The sequence below is a fragment of the Aulonocara stuartgranti genome, assembly GCF_965226115.1.
Source record: "Aulonocara stuartgranti genome assembly, chromosome: 7".
Lineage (NCBI taxonomy): Eukaryota > Metazoa > Chordata > Actinopteri > Cichliformes > Cichlidae > Aulonocara > Aulonocara stuartgranti.
The window spans coordinates 64035890-64058048 of NC_138945.1; the positions used below are offsets into that span (position 1 = coordinate 64035890).

The 22159-nt window shown below is 39.8% G+C and overlaps 1 protein-coding gene across 12 annotated transcripts in view; it reads left to right on the plus strand.

The window, feature by feature from the left end:
• The window catches only part of brsk2a (BR serine/threonine kinase 2a), a 176363-nt gene that overhangs the window by 128690 nt on the left and 25514 nt on the right, over positions 1 to 22159 (plus strand). For 11 of the 12 annotated variants that reach the window (XM_082539944.1, XM_082539940.1, XM_082539946.1 and 8 more), the window contains 4 exons: positions 9793 to 9909; positions 15414 to 15447; positions 15578 to 15646; positions 17132 to 17278. In XM_082539944.1, the coding sequence (XP_082396070.1) occupies positions 9793 to 9909; positions 15414 to 15447; positions 15578 to 15646; positions 17132 to 17278 (367 nt within the window). Of the gene's footprint in view, positions 1 to 8978; positions 9094 to 9792; positions 9910 to 15413; positions 15448 to 15577; positions 15647 to 17131; positions 17279 to 22159 lie in introns of all 12 variants that reach the window. The other variant, XM_082539951.1, reaches the window with a different exon arrangement.

The following is a 22159-nucleotide window of genomic DNA, read 5'->3' on the forward strand; positions in this document are numbered from 1 at the left end:
GTCTCTCCCACACTTTGTCATTAGCCGCTGCATATCTCCCTTCCGGAGGGAGAACCAACCACATGCATGAATGGAGATGTATTTGGAGCACATATCTCAAGCCCCGCTGATAACATAGTGACATAGTGGTAGATATATGGACTGTTAATTATTGTTCCAATTCATTTGTGAAGTATAGAATAGGTCATTCTGAAAGAGCATCCATGCCCAATGCCCTTTTGCAGTAAAACAAATGCATCTGTTCCACAATTCAGAAGACTGATTCCTTTAACAGTGTTCCACTGCTTCCACAGTTTCATGAAGTATGTCTTGGTAGTTTTTGCAGACTCAGTGTGAAGACAAACAAAGACAAAAATGATCACATACCTCGATAAGCTCTCATCAGTGCACAAACGTGCATGGCTCATGCACGATTTTACACCATTTGAAGCCTGGCTGGCTTTTACTTATGTTAATTAATTAATTATGTTCAACAAGTAGGGTCATCAATATCTCAATTTCTTTGCTGTTTGTGGGTTTGCCGATATTTGTTGGAGAGCTGTCCATGATGATAGTCTGGCTGCCTGCTTACCTGCCTGTAGAAAGCCTGTGCCATATAGCCTATCATTACAGCTGATGGCTCCTACAAACACAGACCTTTTTTTTCTCTTTCTCTTCTTGTCTTTGTATTTGTCTGATATTTTCTTCTCCTGCAGTGCCACTTACTGTTGAAGTGTAACTTTGTGAGAGGAGAGAAATTGATGTTGAGAGGAGGTGAAATGGAAAAATGGAAATGGGATGGGTGAAATGGTTATGGAAAATCAAGCAGGAAGAAGGAAAATGAAAGTAGTGGGTTGGTTTATGGTCCTCGATTTAGGGGGAATGGGCTAGTGGTAGTGAGGGGATGATTGTTCAAAGAAAGGTAAAATAAATTAGGCTGTGAAATAGGAAAACAAAATAAGATCAAGTGCAGGAAAACAAAAACAACAGTTTAAAGACATGACATGCTGTTAGATGACCAGATAAGAGATGATGTTGAAGCCTCCCGAGCAGTCGAATTTCGTACAAGGCATGGATAAACACTTTAAAGGAATTTTACACTTGCATGGCACCATGGATTAGATGGCTGGTGTTACTCTAGGTTTTTAAATATCTATGCCACTCTTTCACTCCACTGCTTTTTCTGGCAGCTTGTCTGTTTATTCTGCCTTGAAGGTCCGTTGCTCATCCTATCATCCCTAGTCAAACTCCTCTGGATTAAGAGCAAACGCTGAGTTGCACACACAGATTTGGCACAACAAGCAAACAGTTTGTTTATTGCTGTTCTGGCTGTCATTGTAATCCCACTTTTAGTAACTAGATTATATGCAACAATGCATTAATGCCCCTTTGTTGCTCAAACCCCCCATAGGACTAAATAGAACTGGAGGAGATGACACAAGGGGTGCACTGGGAGACGTTCACAGGCAGGTCTTGCTTCTTGATACTGATCCAGTTTAAATGCAAGTCTTGTGACAGGTAATTACTTAAATGTGTACGTCATCTGTGTAAAGATTTTGGCAGCTGCCCAAGTGAACTTTTTAATGTCACTCAAATAGAAGATCAAATGAGTCTTAAAGCAATGTGTGGGCTTCAAATCTGGCACTTAAATGTATGTATCATGTGGACTTTTACTTTAAAATTATGTCAACATTTCTTCAGTCCTTGTATTTCTGTCCTGATTGACAGTTTTGAAAGCATGTGAAAATGGTTCATGACAAAAAAAAATATTTTCAAACAGTATACAAATCATATGAAATGCATTGTGTTCAGCTGAGAAATGTGGACAACACTGTAATATATATGCAGTGGGGGGGAAATAACTGTCTGATCCCCTGCAGAATTTGGAAGTTTGCTCACTTACAAAGAAATGACCACGCTCTCATTTATATTGTAGTTTAAGTTTAATGGAGAGAGAGAACGTCAACCAAAAATCCAGAAAAACACATGTAAATTGATTTAACTTAAGTGAAATAAGCATTTGATCCCCAATCGTAACACGACGTTTCTTGTTCGCCTGATTTTTACCCACTCCTCTTTACAGAAACTCTCTAAATCCTTTAGGTTTCTTGGTTGTGCATACTTAGCAGCTTAAAAGTTCAGCTCCCTCAACAGAGTTTCTGTAGGACTGAGGTCTGGAGACTGGCGAGGTCGCTCCCTTAACGTGCTTCTTCTTTAGCTACTTTTTTGTTGGCTCGGCGGCAATGTTCCCTCTAATTTTTCATGTGTCTGAGCGAACATACAAACTCCCTGAGCGGTCCCTTGGACCACTGTGAGCAACATTAGACGTGTGCACTGTGGTCACACCAGCATCCAATCCACCCAGGTTACATGGTTTATTAAAATAATCAAATTACAGCATTTACATTTATGTTAGACTACTTTTAATTAACTGCTTTAGCCCACTGACCTGACCTGTGTAGTATGTTAACACTATTGGAAGTAAAAATAACTTGAACTTCAATTTTTAAAACACAACTTTCTTTTTTTTTTCCTTTTTTTAAATAAAGCTCTGACTTGTATTATGAGTCTGTGGTCTGGGAGAGAGTCCTGTAACTCTGTCTGCAAAATACAGTATATAATGACCAATGTTGGGCAATTAATTATATAGTAATTATATAATTAATTGCCCAACATTGGTCAAAAAAGTAACTGAGTTATGCAAACAACAAAGTTTTTTGCAGCTGTTTACCTAAAAATGCAGCCAAGGTGTTTTTAAACAAACATTTCAAACTATTTACAGAACAATCAGCTGTTCTGCATCAAATTTGATGCCTCACAAATTATTTGTGCCACTCCAAAAATAATTTCTGTCCACTATGAGATAAAGGAGAACAACAGCCTGATACCTGCAGGCCTGACAACAGGAGATGTATCACTCCTGTAACACCTGTAACATTCAGCACTCGCCTCATTGTTCTGACACACACAACAAAACTATTGACTACACTACACACTAACTACACAAGATTTGCGCTAAACTTTGCAAATCTCTCACATCTTAAAACACCGCCGTCTCTCCTAAAACTTCCCCTTTCCTAAACAACTAAATGCCATGTTGCCATATCATTTTTTGATTGGTCGACACGGTACTTTTTTCAACCAATAGTAAAGGGTGCGGTTTTTTTGGTTTTGTTTTTGCTCACAAGCCGAGAGTGCTTTCGAGCGTTTTCTTTATAAAATGCCGTTTTTACCGTTTCTTCCCGCAGTAAATATAAACAACGATAGTATTCAGGAAGAAAACCAAACATTGCAGATATTTTTATCATAACTCTGGTTTTACGTGGCCGATCAACACAATTTAAAAGCTGGTATAAAGTCCACACTTTTTCTGTCAATTGTTCCGTCTGTCCTGCTCACATCTCCAATGGTTGTTCACGTTGTCATTAACGTGGCTTCACTCCACATCAGCCACGCCGCTTTGCTAGCTAAAACACCGGTGTCTACACATAAGGACGCTGTCATAGCCTGTCAACGACGTTGATTGGCTGCATATATACGAATGTGAATCACATTATTGGCTGGACTATGGGATAAGGTGGCATCGTTCTAATCCCATACGGGAGCAGCCAGTCACTTACTGTCTAACACTGCGCAAGGCAAGGCAAGTTTATTTGTATAGCACAATTCAACAACAAGGTGATTCAAAGTGCTTTACAGAGACATTAGAAACAAGAACAAATAAAAAGCATGATTTAAAATTGATTAGAACAAGCAAATAAACTAACTAATTAACAAACAAACAAACAAAACAGTATATAAAATCAAAACAGATAAAATCAGAACAGTAGATAAAATCAGTAGTTAAATGTAAGTTTTGAAATTTAAGCTTAAAAGTTTGGATTTGGTGCTTTATTCAAATGCAGCTGAGAACAGGTGAGTCTTCAACCTGGATTTAAATAAACTGAGTGTTTCAGCTGATCTGAGGCTTTCTGGGAGTTTGTTCCAGATATAAGGAGCATAAAAGCTGAATGCAGCTTCTCCGTGTCTGGTTCTGACTCTGGGAACTGATAAAAGACCGGATCCAGATGACCTGAGGGATCTGGAAGGTTCATACTGGGTCAGGAGGTCATTGATGTATTTTGGTCCTAAACCATTCAGAGCTTTATAGACCAGCATCAGAACTTTAAAGTCTATCCTCTGACGGACAGGCAGCCAGTGTAAAGACCTCAGAGCTGGACTGATGTGGTCCACTTTTTTTGGTCTTAGTGAGGACTCGAGCAGCAGAGTTCTGAATGAGCTGTAGTTGTCTGACTGATTTTTTAGGTAGACCTGTAAAGATGCTGTTACAGTAATCAAGCCTACTAAAGATGAATGCATGGACTAGTTTTTCCAGGTCCTGTTGAGACATCAGATCTTTTATCCTTGAAATATTCTTGAGGTGATAGTAAGCTGACTTTGTTATTGTCTTAATGTGTTTTTCTAAGTTTAGGTCTGCATCCATCACTACACCCAAATTTCTCGCCTGGTTTGTGGTTTTTAGATGTATAGATTGAAGTTCTCTGGTGACCTGTAATCGTTTTTCTTTGGCGCCAAAGACTATTACCTCAGTTTTGTTTTTGTTTAGCTGGAGAAAATTGTGGCACAACCAGTCATTGATTTCCTCAATGCATTTACCAAGAGCCTGTACAGGGCCTTGGTCTCCTGGTGACATTGTGATATATATTTGTGTGTCATCTGCATAGCTGTGATAGTTTATTTTGTTGTTGTTTATAATCTGTGCCAGTGGGAGCATGTAAATGTTAAACAGAAGGGGTCCCAAGATGGAACCTTGGGGAACTCCACATGTGATACTTGTCTGCTCAGATGTGAAGTTACCTATTGATACAAAGTATTTCCTGTTTTCTAAGTATGTTTTGAACCAGTTTAGTACAGTTCCTGAAAGACCTGTCCAGTTCTCCAGTCGTTTGAGTAACATGTTGTGGTCAACTGTATCAAATGCTGCACTGAGATCCAGTAAAACTAGGACTGACATTTTTCCGCTGTCTGTATTCAGACATATGTCATTAAACACTTTGGTCAGAGCGGTTTCAGTGCTGTGGTTCTGTCTAAAACCTGACTGGAAGGCATCGTAGCAATTATTCTGTTTTAAGAAGTAACTGAGCTGTTGAGAAACTGCTTTTTCAATGATCTTACTTAAAAATGGGAGATTTGAGATCGGCCTGTAGTTGTTCATTTGTGTCTTGTCAAGATTGTCCTTTTTCAGTATAGGTTTGATTACAGCAGTTTTTAGTGATTCTGGAAACACACCTGATAATAAAGAAAAGTTGACGATCTGTAACAGGTCTGACTCTAAAGTCTTTGAGACCTTTTTGAAAAAACGTGTTGGCAGGACATCTAAACAGCAGGAGGAGGAGTTCAGTTGACCTAAGATGTCCTCCAGGTCTTTGCTGTTAATAGGTTGAAACTGTTTCATGGTGTTTAAACAGTTTTTTGGTGGACACAGTACATATCCTGGATCTGCTGTTGACGTACCAATTGCTTGTCTAATTTTTTGGATTTTTTTCTGTGAAGAATTTGGCAAAGTCATTGCAGGCCATGGTCGAATGAAGTTCAGCTGCCACTGACACAGGAGGGTTTGTTAGCCTGTCAACTGTAGAAAATAAGACCCGAGCATTATGGCTGTTTTTAGTGATGATGTCAGAGAAGTAGGACCTCCTTGCATTCCTCAGTTGTAAATTATAATTGTGAAGTTTCTCTTTATAAATGTCATAATGAACCTGGAGGTTTGTTTTTCTCCAATTCTTTAACAAAACAGAATTGTTAAAGTTTTAATTTTAATTTCAATTCAGGTTAGATTTTTTTTGTGCGCAACGCAGATTTTATGTGCGCACAGACCGTGCCAGCAGTGCGCAGTTGCGCACGCGCGCAGCTTAGAGGAAACATTGCTTGGCGGTATGTTTTGGGTCATTGTCATGCTGAAAGACCCATCCACAACCTAGCTTCAGTGTTCTGGCTCGATATAAGTAACATAAAGATTAGAGACTGTTCATTTATTTGTAGGTGCTCAATATCACAAATTCAGCAGGGGATCAAATAATTAATTCCCCCAGTCTACTGTCATTCACTCAGTCTGGACAGAAGCATCACCTTTTTTTATCTTTATCAAATAAATTTGAAAATATTTAAATACTTTGACTTTGAATGAAGGCTCTAAATGATTTCTTGTGCTATTAAGCAGTGTGTAGCTGATGCAAACATAACTATTTTTTCACTTGTTTAAGCTGCAATGCAACTACATTACTGAAAAAAATTTAAAAATGCATTTTTATCTTTCTCGTCCCTCATTGCTCTGAATACATAATTAACTCCACTGGCTAATGAAGGATTTTGCTTAGCAAATTCAAGTCAGCAGTCAGAGTTGTCCTCTTTTTCTAATTCCATACAATATTAGCCTAAAGCTTTCTCTAAGTGAATGTGCTTGGTCTCTCTCAAATTGGGTCACCAGAAACCTAAAAAAGTTTGAGAGGAAAACAGAAAGGTAGAAAGAGGAGAACGACACCAGGGTGCGCCGAAGGCTGAATGGGTGCATTTTGATTCTCAACAGTGGTTTTAAACCCCACTCTGTGCACTGTATTGCACCAGGATAACTGTAGTACCTCATGAAAATTCAAAAACAGGTGAGTCATTTTCCTGGCATGTTAATAGGTCAAAAAGATGCATTTGATCCATTAGTGTTAGTTGTAAGTGTTCTCGTGGCTCCAATTAGAGCCACATTTCTTGGTGTGAGCTGGCCTAATGAAAAGCGACATTAAAACATGGTATATGTCAAATGTGTCAGCATGAGAAAAGTATATTTTCATTGAGCTCCAAACTAGTCATAAAACTGCTCATCACCATAAACGTGTCTGAGAAATTATAGTGATGTGAGCCCCAAGAGGACAAAGCCATTACAACCTCTTGTAAAACACAACATATCAGCAAAATATGTGCAAATGATCACAGGCAATTAGGCATACGCTGTTTGGTTACAAGAATCATGTCCAACAGCCCCTTGGGGTAAAATCCTCGCTCAGATAACACGTAGATTTTGTAGACAAATACATATCACCTTTAAATTACAAGGAATCGTCATCAGAGCATAGTGCATAGTGAACTGACAGGCTTGTGTTACAAAGGCAAGACTGCGTGGAAATGATGGATGACAGTACTAAACTTTAAATTATGCACCCCCCTTTGGCATTTTCATTTTTCTCTTCTGTTCTTTTCAAATGATCCATTTAAAGCAAGCATAGCAGCATTTATACAATTCTCATAGACCTTTGCAAAAACTATATGCATCCATGGCATCTAGTGTATTCTTTCTTTTTGTCTTTGATTCCTCAAGCAAGCCAGTGGTATGCAACTCCTTTTCTTTTTAAGAAAAACTACTCAATGTCATTGCAATTGTTGAATTTGTTTAACAGCCTCCACCCTTGCTTGACATACACAATATCCCTACTGTGAGGTGTGCTGTGTGAGCAGCATTACAGTAGCAAAGTGCAGTCTAATGTGACAGAGAGGCAGTTTAATGTCCCATTATAGATACCAGGGTCTTGACAACCAATAAAGCATTTAGATGCAATTTGTTCCTCTGGTGCGTTCACTGCTTAAATGTGCTGTTGCCTTTTTTTGTGGAACAACCTCTTGAGTGTTGACTGTTTGTTTTACATGTGATGGGCCTGTGACAACGCACTTTCTTTATGCCGTGTTTAGTGCTCTTTAAGAGACAAACTTAATTTTTGTTGCATCTGATGAAGACAGTTCAGGGAGAAGACCAGAAGCAAAAATTAAAGCACCCTGCATAGTCTGTGCTTACACCTTTTGGAAAGTATCACAGCTTATAAAGACTTTTGGAGCCGCTTCACATGCTATCAGTTTTTATTTGTTAGGTGTGTAGGTGTGGCTCTTTGAGGTTCCTGGGTTGTTTTGCATGCACTGGTCTTTTTAATGTGTATCCAAAGATTTTCAGTGATTTTAGGGAATGTGTGGGCTGTAGCTGAAACTTGAGCTTGCACCTCTAGGGGCTGTGGATTTTGGGGTGTATTTAGGATCACCATGCTGTCTTACAAGTCATTCACTTTTCATCTTTAGTGTTTTTCATGATTGTGTGATGGTAGGTTTCAGAACTGGTATTCCTTTTGCTCTTCGCTCTACCATTCTCTTGCTTTGTGAGCTGGTAGGTGGGTAAAGGAACCCTTGATGGATGATTTTTGGGAAATATGCGATGAGTTTTTGTAAACTCAGCCTTAGCACCCACAGGCTACTTAAGGTCTGAGATCTGATACCTTACTTTTAAAAAATGTATAAGCTAATTAATTAATAATCTGAGAGCTGAAATCTTTGGTGCACAAATTTTTCAGGCTTTTCCTTTTTTTTGTTCCACTCAAAAATAATAATACAAAAACGACTAATACGACATTAATCTCCCTTAAAATTTACAGTGTTTCCTCCTGGTCTTTTAGCTAGGAGACTTTGTCCATTATTTCAATATTAATGAATCTTTTAACACATTCATAAATATCACTATGATCATTATATAATCAACAGCCACTCTGAACACTTTACAATAATGCTCTGACCTGTTGGGACACATGCATGCACCTTGGAGATGCACTGTTCAGACACTCTCATATTGGTGCCCCTGGAGCAGTTTCGTAAATGTTTGTTCCTTCCCCATGACAGTGCTAGTTAAAACTCTCAGGCTACTTGCATCACAGTCAAATGATGGTTGTGTGAATTGATGAAAGATTTAGCCTGGGGAGAACTGTTTTAGATGCTATCTATGTTTTATTTCAATTATAGCTGAGATCACAGAGACTGCCAGGATGATAACAAGCCAGCTGACAGTTAATCCCTCAGGACAGGAAACGAGTTTTACAGCAACTGATGTCATCTAAGGTTAAATGTCCATTGTGATGAGGCACTCTTCAAAGGCAGTCACATCCAGCTATTGTTCTATCTCCCCTTTCTATCATTAGAGTAGCAGGAAGATGAAAGTCGAGATAACTCTGGGGCTCTCCAATACCCAAGACCTCCTATTAAAGCAAAATGGAAACTAAGGAAGTACATAAAGATTGTAGAAAAGATAGCCAAGTAAGTGTCAGCGTATACACATACATATACATGTCTGTGCTACCCTCTTCAGCATTGGCAGACATCACAAGAACTGTACAGTATGATGTAATAGAACCCTCAACCCGGGAAGAGATGTTAAACATCCAATAAAATGCTAACGCCACTCATCAAAATTGAGGTCTTAACCTCAGAGTCAGCATCAGAAAGTTATTTCTCTCAACGGCTCCTTTTAAGTAGGGAGATTATGTCTGCTGGATATTATCCCCCTTGCTGTGTTTAGTGGTACTGAATGGCATCTAATGAACACCACCTCTGCGGTTGCCTCCCCTTGATGCCCTTTGCTCAGCCAGTTTGCTGGTGGCTGTCTGGGAGATGAGAGGAAGGAGCTGAGGGACAAAGAGAGAAGGAAACAGAAGGAGAAAAGGACACAGCAGGGGGCTCTCACACCTTTTACCAGTGCAGTTACAAGGTGGGAGCCCTTAGTTTTAGCTTGGACAGATCAAAGGAGAGAGGTGTTGCCAAGAGCATGATGGTAGCAGCAATAGCTGGTTACTGTTATGTCTTGTTCATGCATGGATCCAAGTGTGGTGTACAGGTGTTTGATATACCGTTCAGGACCCCTTTTGTTTCTCCTCAGTATCACTTGCTTTTATTAAATATGATGAGCTTTTTCACGTTTCATTAACTGCTGCATGTTTCTATCTCATTTTCTTTCAGTCACAGGGATCTAAAGCCAGAGAACCTCTTGCTAGATGAAAAGAACAACATCAGGATAGCAGACTTTGGCATGGCTTCCCTTCAGGTTGGCGATAGTTTGTTGGAAACCAGCTGTGGGTAAGTAGAATCACAAATGGTAATGTCTGTATGTACTGAATGATATTAGATATCAGATGTCCCGAGGGAGTAATTAAAAGGTCATAGTGGAGGTGGAAATGCTGCTATGGAAGAGGAAAACGGGGAGAATTCAGAGAGACTAAGTGGAGTGAGTGGAGCCATCAGGCTCTCAGCTAGGTGCAGCGTTGTCAAAGTGCCCATAATCGTGCTGTGCTGATCTCTTCAGGAGACACTTTCAGTGTCTATCACCGACTGTGGTATCTGGCGATGAGCGTGGCCAGGGCCACGGCCACACATTACTGCTCCCGTCTTCTAATATTTCACACTGGGTTTATGATCTAATAGTCACAACCGCACCAGGCACATCAATCCCATGACATTAATGAATTTGCTTGCAGGAAGAGTCACTTTTAAAGTGGGACTACACTCGAAAAAGGACCGAGGTCTCTTTTATTGTGGGAGTGATTTTCTTCAACCCTAAGGTGTGGCGGTCATTGTGCAGGGTCATATTTATCAATAAAAGGCAACACACTTTATGATGACTTTTAAGCACTGGGGTCATAAACTCAGTGACACCATGGATTAACAGAAACACCTCACTGCTGCACTATAGCATTTCACTCTTCCATTAAATTCACTTCAAAAAGATTTGAATATGTAAGCACAACCCAATATGATAGAAGTGCATTGTTATTTTTATTCTCTTTATCACTAGCTGGGCCCACATCCTCATTTAAGTTTGACAGCGTTTTAGTAGGTAAAAGTGAATGCTTTGACGTGAATTGAGCTGCGGTTTGGCGAAGGCCTCTAAGGGGACTGGCGATGGCTACCGGGCCTGGCAGATCCCCATGTACTTAACAGAAGTGAAGAAGTTGAAGAATGGAGAAGAAGGACGGAGGGAGGGTGGAGCACGTAAACGAGAATGATCAGCTTGCAGAACTAGGGGAACCTATATAGATGACAGCCGGAAGGAGCGTGTTTGGAGGCGTGGTCCTGCTCCTGAAATTCCGATACATAATCTCCAATTATTTTCCCAAGATAATGAAATCTTATTGTCTAGTGATGGAGTAAAATAACATAGTTTTGATAAGTAGGTATAGTTCACCTATTAAAACATATATAGAACACAAGCAGGCACTCGATAGGGAAGTAATGATGTTTTGATGTCAGAGCTGGCTCAAAGTCTTGCACACACTTGTGACAGACATCCATAACACTCTAGAAATGGTTCCACAAATTTGCTCAAACTGAGTGGTCTAAGTTGTTATCTTGCTTGTAAAGTGGATGTCTTGGGAAAATATTTCCTCTGCATTTGCACATGACACTCTGTGCACGGCTGGATATATGCTCTGTGACAGCTGTCCCCAGCTCAGATTGATTCTGTCCAGATTAAGCCTCCAAATCAGCTGAAACTGAAGTTACACACACTTTACACACGCAATACAGCAACACACATGCGCACACAGAACAGGCTTAGTTCATCCCCCACCTCTAAGTCCCTATGTCCTCTGCTTGTTTGGGTGCCTCTCTGTCTCTGACTCCCTCCCTTTATATAACACACACACATGCGCGTTCATTGTGCATGTGCATGCAAACACATGCATCCAGTTGAAACTGTTGCATAATTTTTTTTCAGCAGTCGCACAATGCCTAAGCTCTCATGACTCATCGGTAGAGATCAGGCCAACTCAAAGCAGTGCGCATAGCAATCTGCAAGTCAGATGTGTCCACCGTTTAGTCATTGTTCAGCTTTGATGACCAGATTAAAGTTTTCTATTTTCCTAGAAAGCCTATATGCAGCAGCTCTTACTCAGCAGTATCTTTTGACCAACTTGATCTATATTTGATTGCATTCTGCTGCCACTCACTCGGAGCAAGCCTTAATTTGATAGAGGTGGAATGAATATTCTTTGCCCTCTTAAATGTATAAAGTACTGAAAGTACCCTGTTGGAAGCACGAACACAGAGCTGTCCATGAAACAAATGCATGCACGCAGTTTGGTTGGGGCCCACATCTGTTCACGATTTTTTTGTTTTTACAGATTAACACTTGATTGCGCTCCTAATAACATAAGTCGTCATCAAGTCATTTGACATTGCGTGCCCTGCATCTGTCTCTCCTCCACTCTGACTCCACATCTGTGAGGAGGGAATATATAGGAGAGAAGAGTGAAGATAAAAGCAGCCCCTTACATTAAATTGTTTCCCTGACACAAACACAGAACCTACCACCTTCAGGAAATGAGAAGACAATTGAGAGAAATACTGTTTTCTTTCCAATCAATAAATTTAGCCACTTCCTATCTGCATATTAATTTCAAAGTTTGCACATGTGTCCATGTTTGTGTGTGGATATGTATTGACATGCTTTTGTATTGTGTATGCATATGGCTTCCCATGTGTGTTGGAGTTGCAAATGATGGCTTGCAAATTAAATTAGTTTTACATTATTACTAATGATAATAATTTGATACAGTAACGAGAAAACGAGCAAATAGCATCTTGATTGGCAATCACTTTGAGCATTGTCATTTACAGAGAGATCAGGTGTCTATCTGAACAACCCTACGGCACCAAAAACACGAGCCTTACAGTCTTGATTAGATCTTGTCTGTTTGCATGTACGTCTCATAGCAGAATGTTGGCGCCATTAATGTTTTCGTGTCTTCGTGCTGTTTCCTAATATGTGTGTATGTGTGTTGTTATTGATTATTCATGCCCCTCTGAATGTCCCGTCTCTAAGTGTAGATATGACACTTTTTAATTAAACACATTTATCTGGCCCCTTCTCATCATGCAGCAGTCTGACACAAATGTATTCCATTTGCTGTGGGTAATGGAGCTGAGTGAAGATGAAACTTGCCCCAGGTAGAGTAGTGGGAGCCTCAGAGCACATACATAAATACGTGCAGACATACAGATGTATAGCAGATGCATTGGCAAGCATATTCAAATATGGATTCTGGGATGCAAATACAACCTCTTCCTCTGTCTGTACAAACCCAGCTGGGAGTTCATCACTGCTTACTGTTTATTTACTATAATTCCATGGCACAGATTGATGAAAGGAAATGATCTTATATGCAATGAGGAAGTGCACGGATTTAGTCCAAAAAGATGAATTTTCATGAAGATCAGCTTTATGTCTCAGTGTCTCAGCGCGTCTTTCAATGCTTCTGTCGTAATTCACATCTCTTAAGATCACGATACATCCCTTCATACATATGTATCCAGTATACTGTGTATTGTAGAGGTCCAGAAATCCCTCTCTAGACAGTTACAACTCATGAACTCTATACATGAGATAAAGCCAACTTTTTATGCATCAATTTTGTGGTATTTGTTGCCCTCTGAAAATAGAAGACAGTCCTTTCCTGCCTGTTGATTTTATTTATGTGATGCTAGTGGTGTTAGTTTGAGAAAGACAGAGAAAAGACTGATGTAATGCCAAACCCACGTTGAACTGTTTTTCTAAAGACTATATTTTTCTGGTCAGTGGGAAGTGGCTCTCACGGTTTTCTATTTATCTTTAGTGTCCCACCATATAACCTGAACCTGGTGTGAGCAGCATGGATGTTTCTACAATATCACCCATACTTGATCCGCAATCAAATGTGAAAGGAACTTTGCAGCATTGACCCCGTTAACTGGCTTGTTCACTGAAGCGTACTCGGATGGATTTTATCGTGTCATTGAATGGTTGTTAACTTAATGAAACACTGTATACCTGGTGTAGTTAAGCTTGTGCTGCGAGTCGCTGGCAGCAAATTACTTACTAAATAGAGCTGTGATAGTGGGAAACATTGCAGCTGAACTAGGTTAGCCTTTCAAAAGTCAGAATGTTATCATAATAGCAGAAGGGGCTTTCTAAACATAAAATAATGAGTGGACTGAGTGTTTCAAAGTGAGCACTACAAAGCTCATCCTAGACCCAGTGTTCCTAAGGCATACCAAAAGTGGCCGCACCTTTAGAGGATGAATACATTAAACATTTTCGTTAGATAAAAGAGTAATACATTTACTTTAAAAATTTTTGATCAAAAAATCCTAATAACATGAAGCGTTTTACTGACTTACCTCTTTTTTTTGTTATAAAAGAACTACATGGATCCTTTTTTGTAGCAACCACCAGTGGTACTGCGCTTTAAAGTACCGATGCATTGGCTTCAGCTATTTGACCTATTGGCTACTTCCACCTCTTATATGTGGGTCAGTTCATCTGAACCCATCTGAATTCATGAAATGTAACACAAAAGAAACCGTACAGAAAACAAACAAAAAACTCCCACCTCACTCTCACAAATTTGCCTGAAAAAATGCTAAAATTTCGCGTTTCTGTTGGTTTGGTTTTTTTGATTTAAGTGTCCCAATGGATGAAGGTTAGGTATGTTTTTACACGTGAAGTTCCGTATTTTTTTCTGTGTCATTATCTGCTACTATGGCTCTGTGAATATAGGCTGTAAAGAGTGTGGCATAGAATGGTGGATGCTTGAAGAAATAAAATATTTGCATTCCCAGTCTTTGACAGTAGATTTGAAGTCCTGTCGAAACCAAAGCTGTAGGGGAACGTGTGGCATTTGATGAACTGACAAGGAATGACCTAAATGGGATAAAGCTATAGGTTTTGCATGCCTTGTGTGTTGTGGCCTTCATGAAGTAAAATGAGTGCAGAGCTGATGGGTTTTTTTTCTTTGAAGAAAAGTCATCAAGTACTTATTTGCACAGGCACTTGGAGATCCCGAGTTGGCACGGTAGCCGTGTTTGTTTTTGGCCAGTATTTTGACAGTCTGAATAAGCTGGGCTGTCAGAGCTGGTATTCTTGAGTGCACAAGAAAACAGCCAATCTAAAGGCTGTTTACAAACTACGTAGTCCCTCAGTCGACCCAAATGCTATGCCATTAAACAGAGTGAGACAAAGAGGTGGACAACACATTTCATAATGGTAGGAGGTCTAGGGAGACAGGTGATTTGTTTTGAGGAGCAAAGAAATTAAGTTTTTTATCTGATTAATTGATTTCCAGAGAATACCTTAAAAATATAGGAATGTCAAACAGTGAGAAGAATTAATATATAGAGTAACAAGTCACCCATATGATGCACTCATCCATAGACCTGTGCTTATGGAGGGGTCTTTGCAAGGTAGCTCCATAAATCTTCATATGATATTGATATGTCAATCTAGTCATTGGCTTTACTGTCAGTCTATCCAGGGGCTGTAAAGATTAGTGGGTCTGTTCACCGTCTGCTGTGAGAGGATGCCCTTGACTGAGCAAGGCAGAGGACATCCAAACACTCTCAGGACCCCTAAACTCCTAAAACACATCTTGATCTACGTTCGCTGGAGAGTTTTACTGTCTGCATAAATTGTTGTCTTCATATTTTCAGACAGTGACTTATGCTTGTTTGTTTTATCTGTTGTGAACTTTTATTTACTCTGCAGCACAACGGAAAAAAGTCCTTAGATAACTTGAACCTTCTGTATCTGTTTGCTCCTTTTCCAACAGATCTCCACACTACGCATGTCCAGAGGTCATCAGGGTAAGTGACTACTCACAGAATCACAATATTCATTCCTCCTGTGCTAACTTATTTTTAGTCATCCTCCGTCTTGTTTCAGTTGGCCTTAACGTTCAGTCTAAACTTGTCTAATACAATGTTTTGCCCTTAGGGAGAGAAGTATGACGGGAGGAAAGCAGACGTCTGGAGCTGTGGGGTCATTCTTTTTGCTCTGTTGGTGGTGAGTGTCAGCTTGTTCTTCAGTAAATGATGTTAATATTATACTGACACCTAGTTTAACATCTCTAGAGGCATATTGCGTAATACAATTTTGCCATGAAGTGTTGCTTTTGTGTCATATCCAGGAGTAAGTCTAGCCTTTGCATCGTAGTGAATAAATAAAGAACGCAAGTGAAGCTTGAGAAATAAAAAGAGAGTGCTAGCCTAAACTCACCACGGAGCCTCTGACATAAACTCAGGTGTTAAGGAGTTAAATTCAAATTCTGTCATTTAAATGAAAAAAACCCTAAATGTTGCAGAAACACCCTCTAGCTGATATAGTTGTGCTACAGAAGATCAGAGAAAAGAAGCATCTTTTTATTCATTATCCTGTACCCACAGACGACGCTGTATCCATAATCAGGTCTATTCTCTAGCTGCATTATGTCTGTGGTTCCCCAGCCATGCAGCCCCGAAGCTTTGTTTCATCAACAGCTGTACTGTAGTTCCTACACACTCCAGCTGCATGAATAATTCATACAGCCAAACTGAAAGACAAGAGCCTAAAATAAATACCAATGCTGACAGGGCAGCTTTTGGCCACAGGCCCTGTGTATTTGTCTTTGTTTTTGCCGCTCTCTCCCTCCACTCTGTCTGTCTTATGTGTGTGTGCACTTGTTTTAAGGATAGTATACTTAGTACTGTTGTGTTGCATAAAACTGATGTTGCTTACCATTATCTCCATCATGACCACGCTTTTCTCGCTCCAAACAAAAGTTTTTTTTCCGCCTCTGCTGCTTGACTGCAGAAAAATGCTGTCTCTCTTCAGTTTCGTCCTGCTGACTAGCCGCGAGATAACCATTTGTCTGATTGTGGGAGACACGCATACTCCACAGGAGTTAGGCTGCACTCAGATCATCTGTTACACAAGTCTACCTTCCTTTTTCCTGCCTCTTTATTTCTCAGCAGCTCTTTCTGTATTTTCCTCACCCTTTCCATCTTTCTCCACCCCTCCATCTTCTCTTGTGATTGAGGTTGCCATTCATCAAATTGCTACATCTGTGAGGTGTCAGCACCCTCTGATAAATGACTCTTATGAAAGAATTCTAAATGAATGAGGTAAATGAGAAATCTGGGTAATTATTAGCGAAGCCCTGTTTTCAGCTCACTGCTGTTTATTATTTATTTAGCGTTGCTGTTTAGGGCAAAATGCTCCAACTGAAGAGTTTAATGAGTTGCGAAAGCAAGCTGAATTTTTAAGTCGTGCAGGATTAAGATTCGAAATGTGTTTTTGTTTCTTCTAGCGAGTCTTGTTAGTCATTAATAATCTTTTTTTTCTTTTGTGACTTCAGTCAGTTAAAATCATTTTCTCTGTCATAATGCTGCTGTTGTATTAAGCGCAAATTCTTTCTTCTCTACTTAGTTCCCTGCTCCTACTTGTCACGTCTGCCAACTATCATTTCAGTCTCTTTTCTTTTCTCTTTTCTCTGCCTTTATGTTTCTTCAGGGCGCCCTACCGTTTGATGATGACAACTTAAGGAATCTTTTGGAGAAGGTGAAGCTGGGTGTGTTTCACATGCCACACTTCATCCCTCCAGATTGTCAGAACCTTCTCCGTGGCATGATTGAAGTGGATGCCTCCAAAAGATTAACGGTCAGTTCAGTAAAGAGACTCGGTGTTAACTCAGAATTGTGTGTATTTGTGCATATCTTTTATGCACATAAAAGTACTCAGTACACTTTGCAACCTTACCTCTTTATGCATAGGGAATAAAAGGGACATGAAATCTAATATGGTGCAGAGGTTTTAGGGGCATTTTAGAAGTTAAGATTGTTAGCATTGCAGCAAGCCCAGACATACAGACAGAATCATAAAGAGCAATCTTCAATAAGAAGAGGAACTTCTGCAACAGATAACATGGCTTTGCAGAGTCCTCAGCATCAACATAATGTCCTATTATCATGTCAACATCACCGAGTCTGCCTAGGACTACATTAAAAGACGGATGCAAATGAGACAGCATATTTCCACTGAACAGCTTTTGAAAGTTCTCCAAGATGGGTGCAATAACCTGCCCCACAAATGGAGTGAAGAAGGTTCTACTTTTATCTAGTTTAATTCAGTATTCGTATAGTACCTAGAACTTAAACAGTACAGTCTATCAGCAAAAAATATTTCGTAGTTAATATTTACTACCAACAGTGTTTACTAATTACATTTTAGAAACTACAAATTAATTTTATACATAATTCAAGAAACTATTCCTGGAAAATATTTGGACAGATGTGGAGTAAGAGTAAGATCAACTAACTTAAACTAAAATATATAGTATCAGTTTGGTGCTGTTGTTCTTTCTTGATACAAATGTGTTTGTATCATTCCCAGTTCTGTGTAAGTTCAAGTACATTGTGTGGATTCAGGAGAGGAGTGTTGCTTGTGTACCGCACACTGATCACCTTGGCAAGGTAACCGGATTAGAGAGCAAGAACAGAGATATAAAGGACGGAGTGTCGGGTTGAGAGAGATAGACGAATGTAAATAATGAAAGAACTAAAAAACGGACATGTTTACCAGAGAGACAGTGGAGCCCTTCTTTGTTATCCTGCATTTCACATTCAGAACAGTGCACAAAGCTACATCCAGTCTGCAAGTTACTGTATTTAATCACATCCTCATTTTTACTGTATGCACACAGCTTCTCCAGGTATCTCTGTGAATCAGTGCATCAAACAAAACTATTTTCATGCACTTGCCAGCAACATTCGCCAAGGGTGGTGATGACACCACCCTTGGCGAATGTTGCTGCTCCATTTCTTTATGCATTAAATCATCTCAAACCGTGTCAGAATGAGTAAGAGTAAAGTAACAGGAATGTGAAAAACAGCGGCAGGAGTAGCAGCAGAAAAATAAAGTTTAGAAACCGACATGAAAAGAGATGTTCATATGCAGGATGCTCATTTGTATTGAAACAAGAAACAGAAAGATCAAACCTTTTTATTATGCACTATGCACACTATATTATTTATTTTTCTGGTCCCTCTGTCTGATGAGGACAGGTCACCCTGAGATTCCCTAGATATGTCCACCAGCCTCCAGCAATGTCCTAGTCAAAGGGTTACATGCAGACCATGCTGCTGGGAGAGAATATGCTACCTGTCTGCTCCTCTCTTGCATCAGGACTCCACACAGAGCTCAGGGGATGTGTTGTAACCTCGAGGAATGTCAAATATCCTCGTTAGATCGAGCATTCGTGGAGTTTATAGTGACCGCTAGTCAGACCTGAGCCAGGTACACTGAGGGGCAAAAATGACATCATAATGGAATATGACATTCACTTATGTGGGATTATTTCCATAATAATGTTTGCTGAATCAAATCAATGGGGCAATCAGACTCTAAATACGGGCTGTGTTTCAGTAGGTGTATTGTCACCTTCTGTTAATTAGGTTTGTAAGCAGACGCACATAAGTAAACACACAAAGTCAAGGCCTCCTCAGAGTTTGAGTGGGAGGGCACGTACCTGGGATTAAGGGGCTTAGGCCAATAAAAGCCTTTCTCTCCATTTCCTGTCTGTGCAGTCAGGGACCCAGAGGCAACTAAGCCAACCACCTCAGCGCAATCATCTCATCTTCAGTATTCAAATTATAAAAGACACCGTGGAAAGATCTGCCTCCTCATGGTACCTGAGTAATACAGAGAATTGACTAGATTACTATAATAAAGAGCAAAGTTCCTAGATGGAAATAAAGGTGTTTTGTTTTTTGTAAGAGACACCAGAACCTTTCTAGAAGTGGACTGAAACACTTTGTTTTAATGATGACAATTGTTTTTAGGCCAATGTAATCTTTTAAAGACTTGCCAAAATTGGCAAGGGTTATCTCGGAATCTGAAATACTTACCGATCCTTCTGTTACTGCTCTCTCAGCAATTACAAAGACTGCAATGACTACAGTAAGAGTAAAGCTGAAGAAAATGGGGTTTAGCATTCATGTGGAGGAAAAGAACATCTCTTCTTCTTAAGCCTAATGTTCAGCTGCTTTTTAATATGAACAGCTACTCAGCCAATCACATGGCAGCAGAAATTGTCAAGACAACCTGCTAAAGTAAAAAAAAAAAAAGCATCAGAATGGGAAGAAAGGTGATTTCACACACTGTTGAAATGCTGGGATAACCACTTGTTAAAACCACAACACGTCAGATCTTGGAGCAGATTTGCAACAGCAGCTGAAGAATAGACCAGGGACTGCTCCTGTCAGCTAAGAACAGAGAAACCAAGGCTACAAATAGCATTAGCTCACCAAAATTGGAAAATTGAATATTTTTATAATATATTAGTCTCCATTTCTGATGCAATATTTGGATGAAAAACATGAAAGCATAAATAGACCCCCTACTTTGTATCAACAGTTCAGGCAGTTGGCACACTTTGGACTGTTTAGCACCAAGTGAGCATATCTAAAACGGCGCAGCCTACCTGAATATTGATGTTGACCACGTCTGTCCCTTCATGACCACGGTGCGCCCTTTTTTTCAATGGCTGCCTCCAGCAGGATAATGTGCCTCGTCAGAGAGCTAATCATCATCTAAAATAATCTCAAACTGGTTACTTGAACATGGCAACGAGTTCACCGTACACAAATGGCCTCCATAGTTTACAGATCTCAATCCAAGAGATCAACTTTGGAATTTAGTGGAACAGGAAACCCACATCAAGGATGTGCAGCAACATGAACCAAAATCTCCGATGCAAGTTTCGGGCACCTTGCAGAATCTATCTCATGAATAGTTAGAACATTTCCATCGGTCACATGGGGTTCAATCGAGTACGAGCAGGACGTACATATTATATGTTTTATATATTCTACGTAATTCTTTCTTTTTATATTCATCAGGTCCCAGTCGCCCCAAATAGCAAAGAGAAATTAAAAATGCATGCCATGAAAGAGTTTGGGTCTTAGGAGGTTAATTCAATGTTTGTTCATTGTGTAAAAGCTGTTCTTAACTGTCTATTTAATTGAATAAAGTCTGTAAGTATTTAGGCAGTGACACAACCTTGGTAATTTTGTTGCTAAAAACATTCAGCTGGAATTCTTTGATTCATGGCCGTAACACGACTGCTTATCATTAAATTATGCAATTAGTTTGGAGCCTGTGAAACTAGAAGGATTAAATCTTTTGTTAAATCCCTTGAATCACAGCTGAAAGTTTTAACTTCAAGCACATCTTTCAGTTACACAGTTTCCAAATACTTATACATCTGACTTTGTGTTTCTGTATACTATGACTTGAAACAACAGAGTAAGTCTCTACTGTAAACACAGATTGTGGTCCTTCCTCCACTGAACAGCCATGTGACTGTTCTCTTTCTGCTTACAGACCTACAAACACAAGTAAGCTGAGAATCACATATGCAGCACCTTGATAAATATACACCTCGATGTGGACAGAACATTCTCAGCCAGTATTATACAGCATCTCTTCTGCCTGAAAGCAGCTGGAATCAGTAGTGACACATTTAGAAACTGATTGATGTGATTCTACGTTTCAAACCACATCACTTTCAACCCTGTGTGAGATACCAGACTCTTGCCTCCAGGCCTTCAATAAAAGTCGGACAGAGTAGGTCACCCACTAGTCTCTATCTGACTGGCAGGGTGTCCTTGTCAATATCACGACCTCTGTGGTAGAGTCACCTATAGTCAGTAACCACAGTCTTCTCGGCTCTGTGATTGCACTAACATCTCAGGAAGGCATGCATCGGTGCTGAAGCACAGAGGTAAATTCTCTAGGGAAGTGGTAACATCAAGACATTGATGGAGACACTGACACGAGAACTATGCATCTGAATAAGTGACAATAATTAGAGCTGTCGTGTGTATCTCCTGTGGTTCCACAACAACAGCTTGAGCAAATTAAAAAGTCCCAGCAGTGACATTGATCCGCTTTCCTTCTGTGGGCAGTTGAAACACCGTGGAGTCATTCTAGCAGACATCTTCCTTTGTTGCTATTTTGCCCGCTGTTCCTCTCTTTCTGCTTTTCCTTTTTTGACAAAAGACTTCGCTGACAGGGTTGGTGACAAAGTGGCCACTCTAGATGTGCGATGACAAGGGTAGTATTAAAAAAAGTGAGTGTGTGAGTCAGTGAAATGGGAAGAGGATGAGAATAGGAGATTCCCTTCAGACCAGAGGGCTTGGCAGGGTCAGCTGCATGTGTGAGGGAGATAATATTCTCTGTGTTTAGCTCAGTTGTATCACCTTCCTCTTTTTGCCTTTGCTGAACCTTTCTCTCCTTTTCCTCAATATGTTTTTTTTCCATTGGCAGTCTTAACATTTGAAGGTCTCATTATTTACTTCCACACCTTAACCTGCCTGTATTGTCTCTGTTTTATTTCCTTGAAACTTCGTAAGTTCAATACTTACTGGCGTTGTAATGTGCCAACAATTTCTATACCTTCGTTTATCGTTTTATTCTCTTGTCAACAACATGATACTATTTTCCAGTGAATTGCATTTTGTGAACTGATCTTCATTTTTT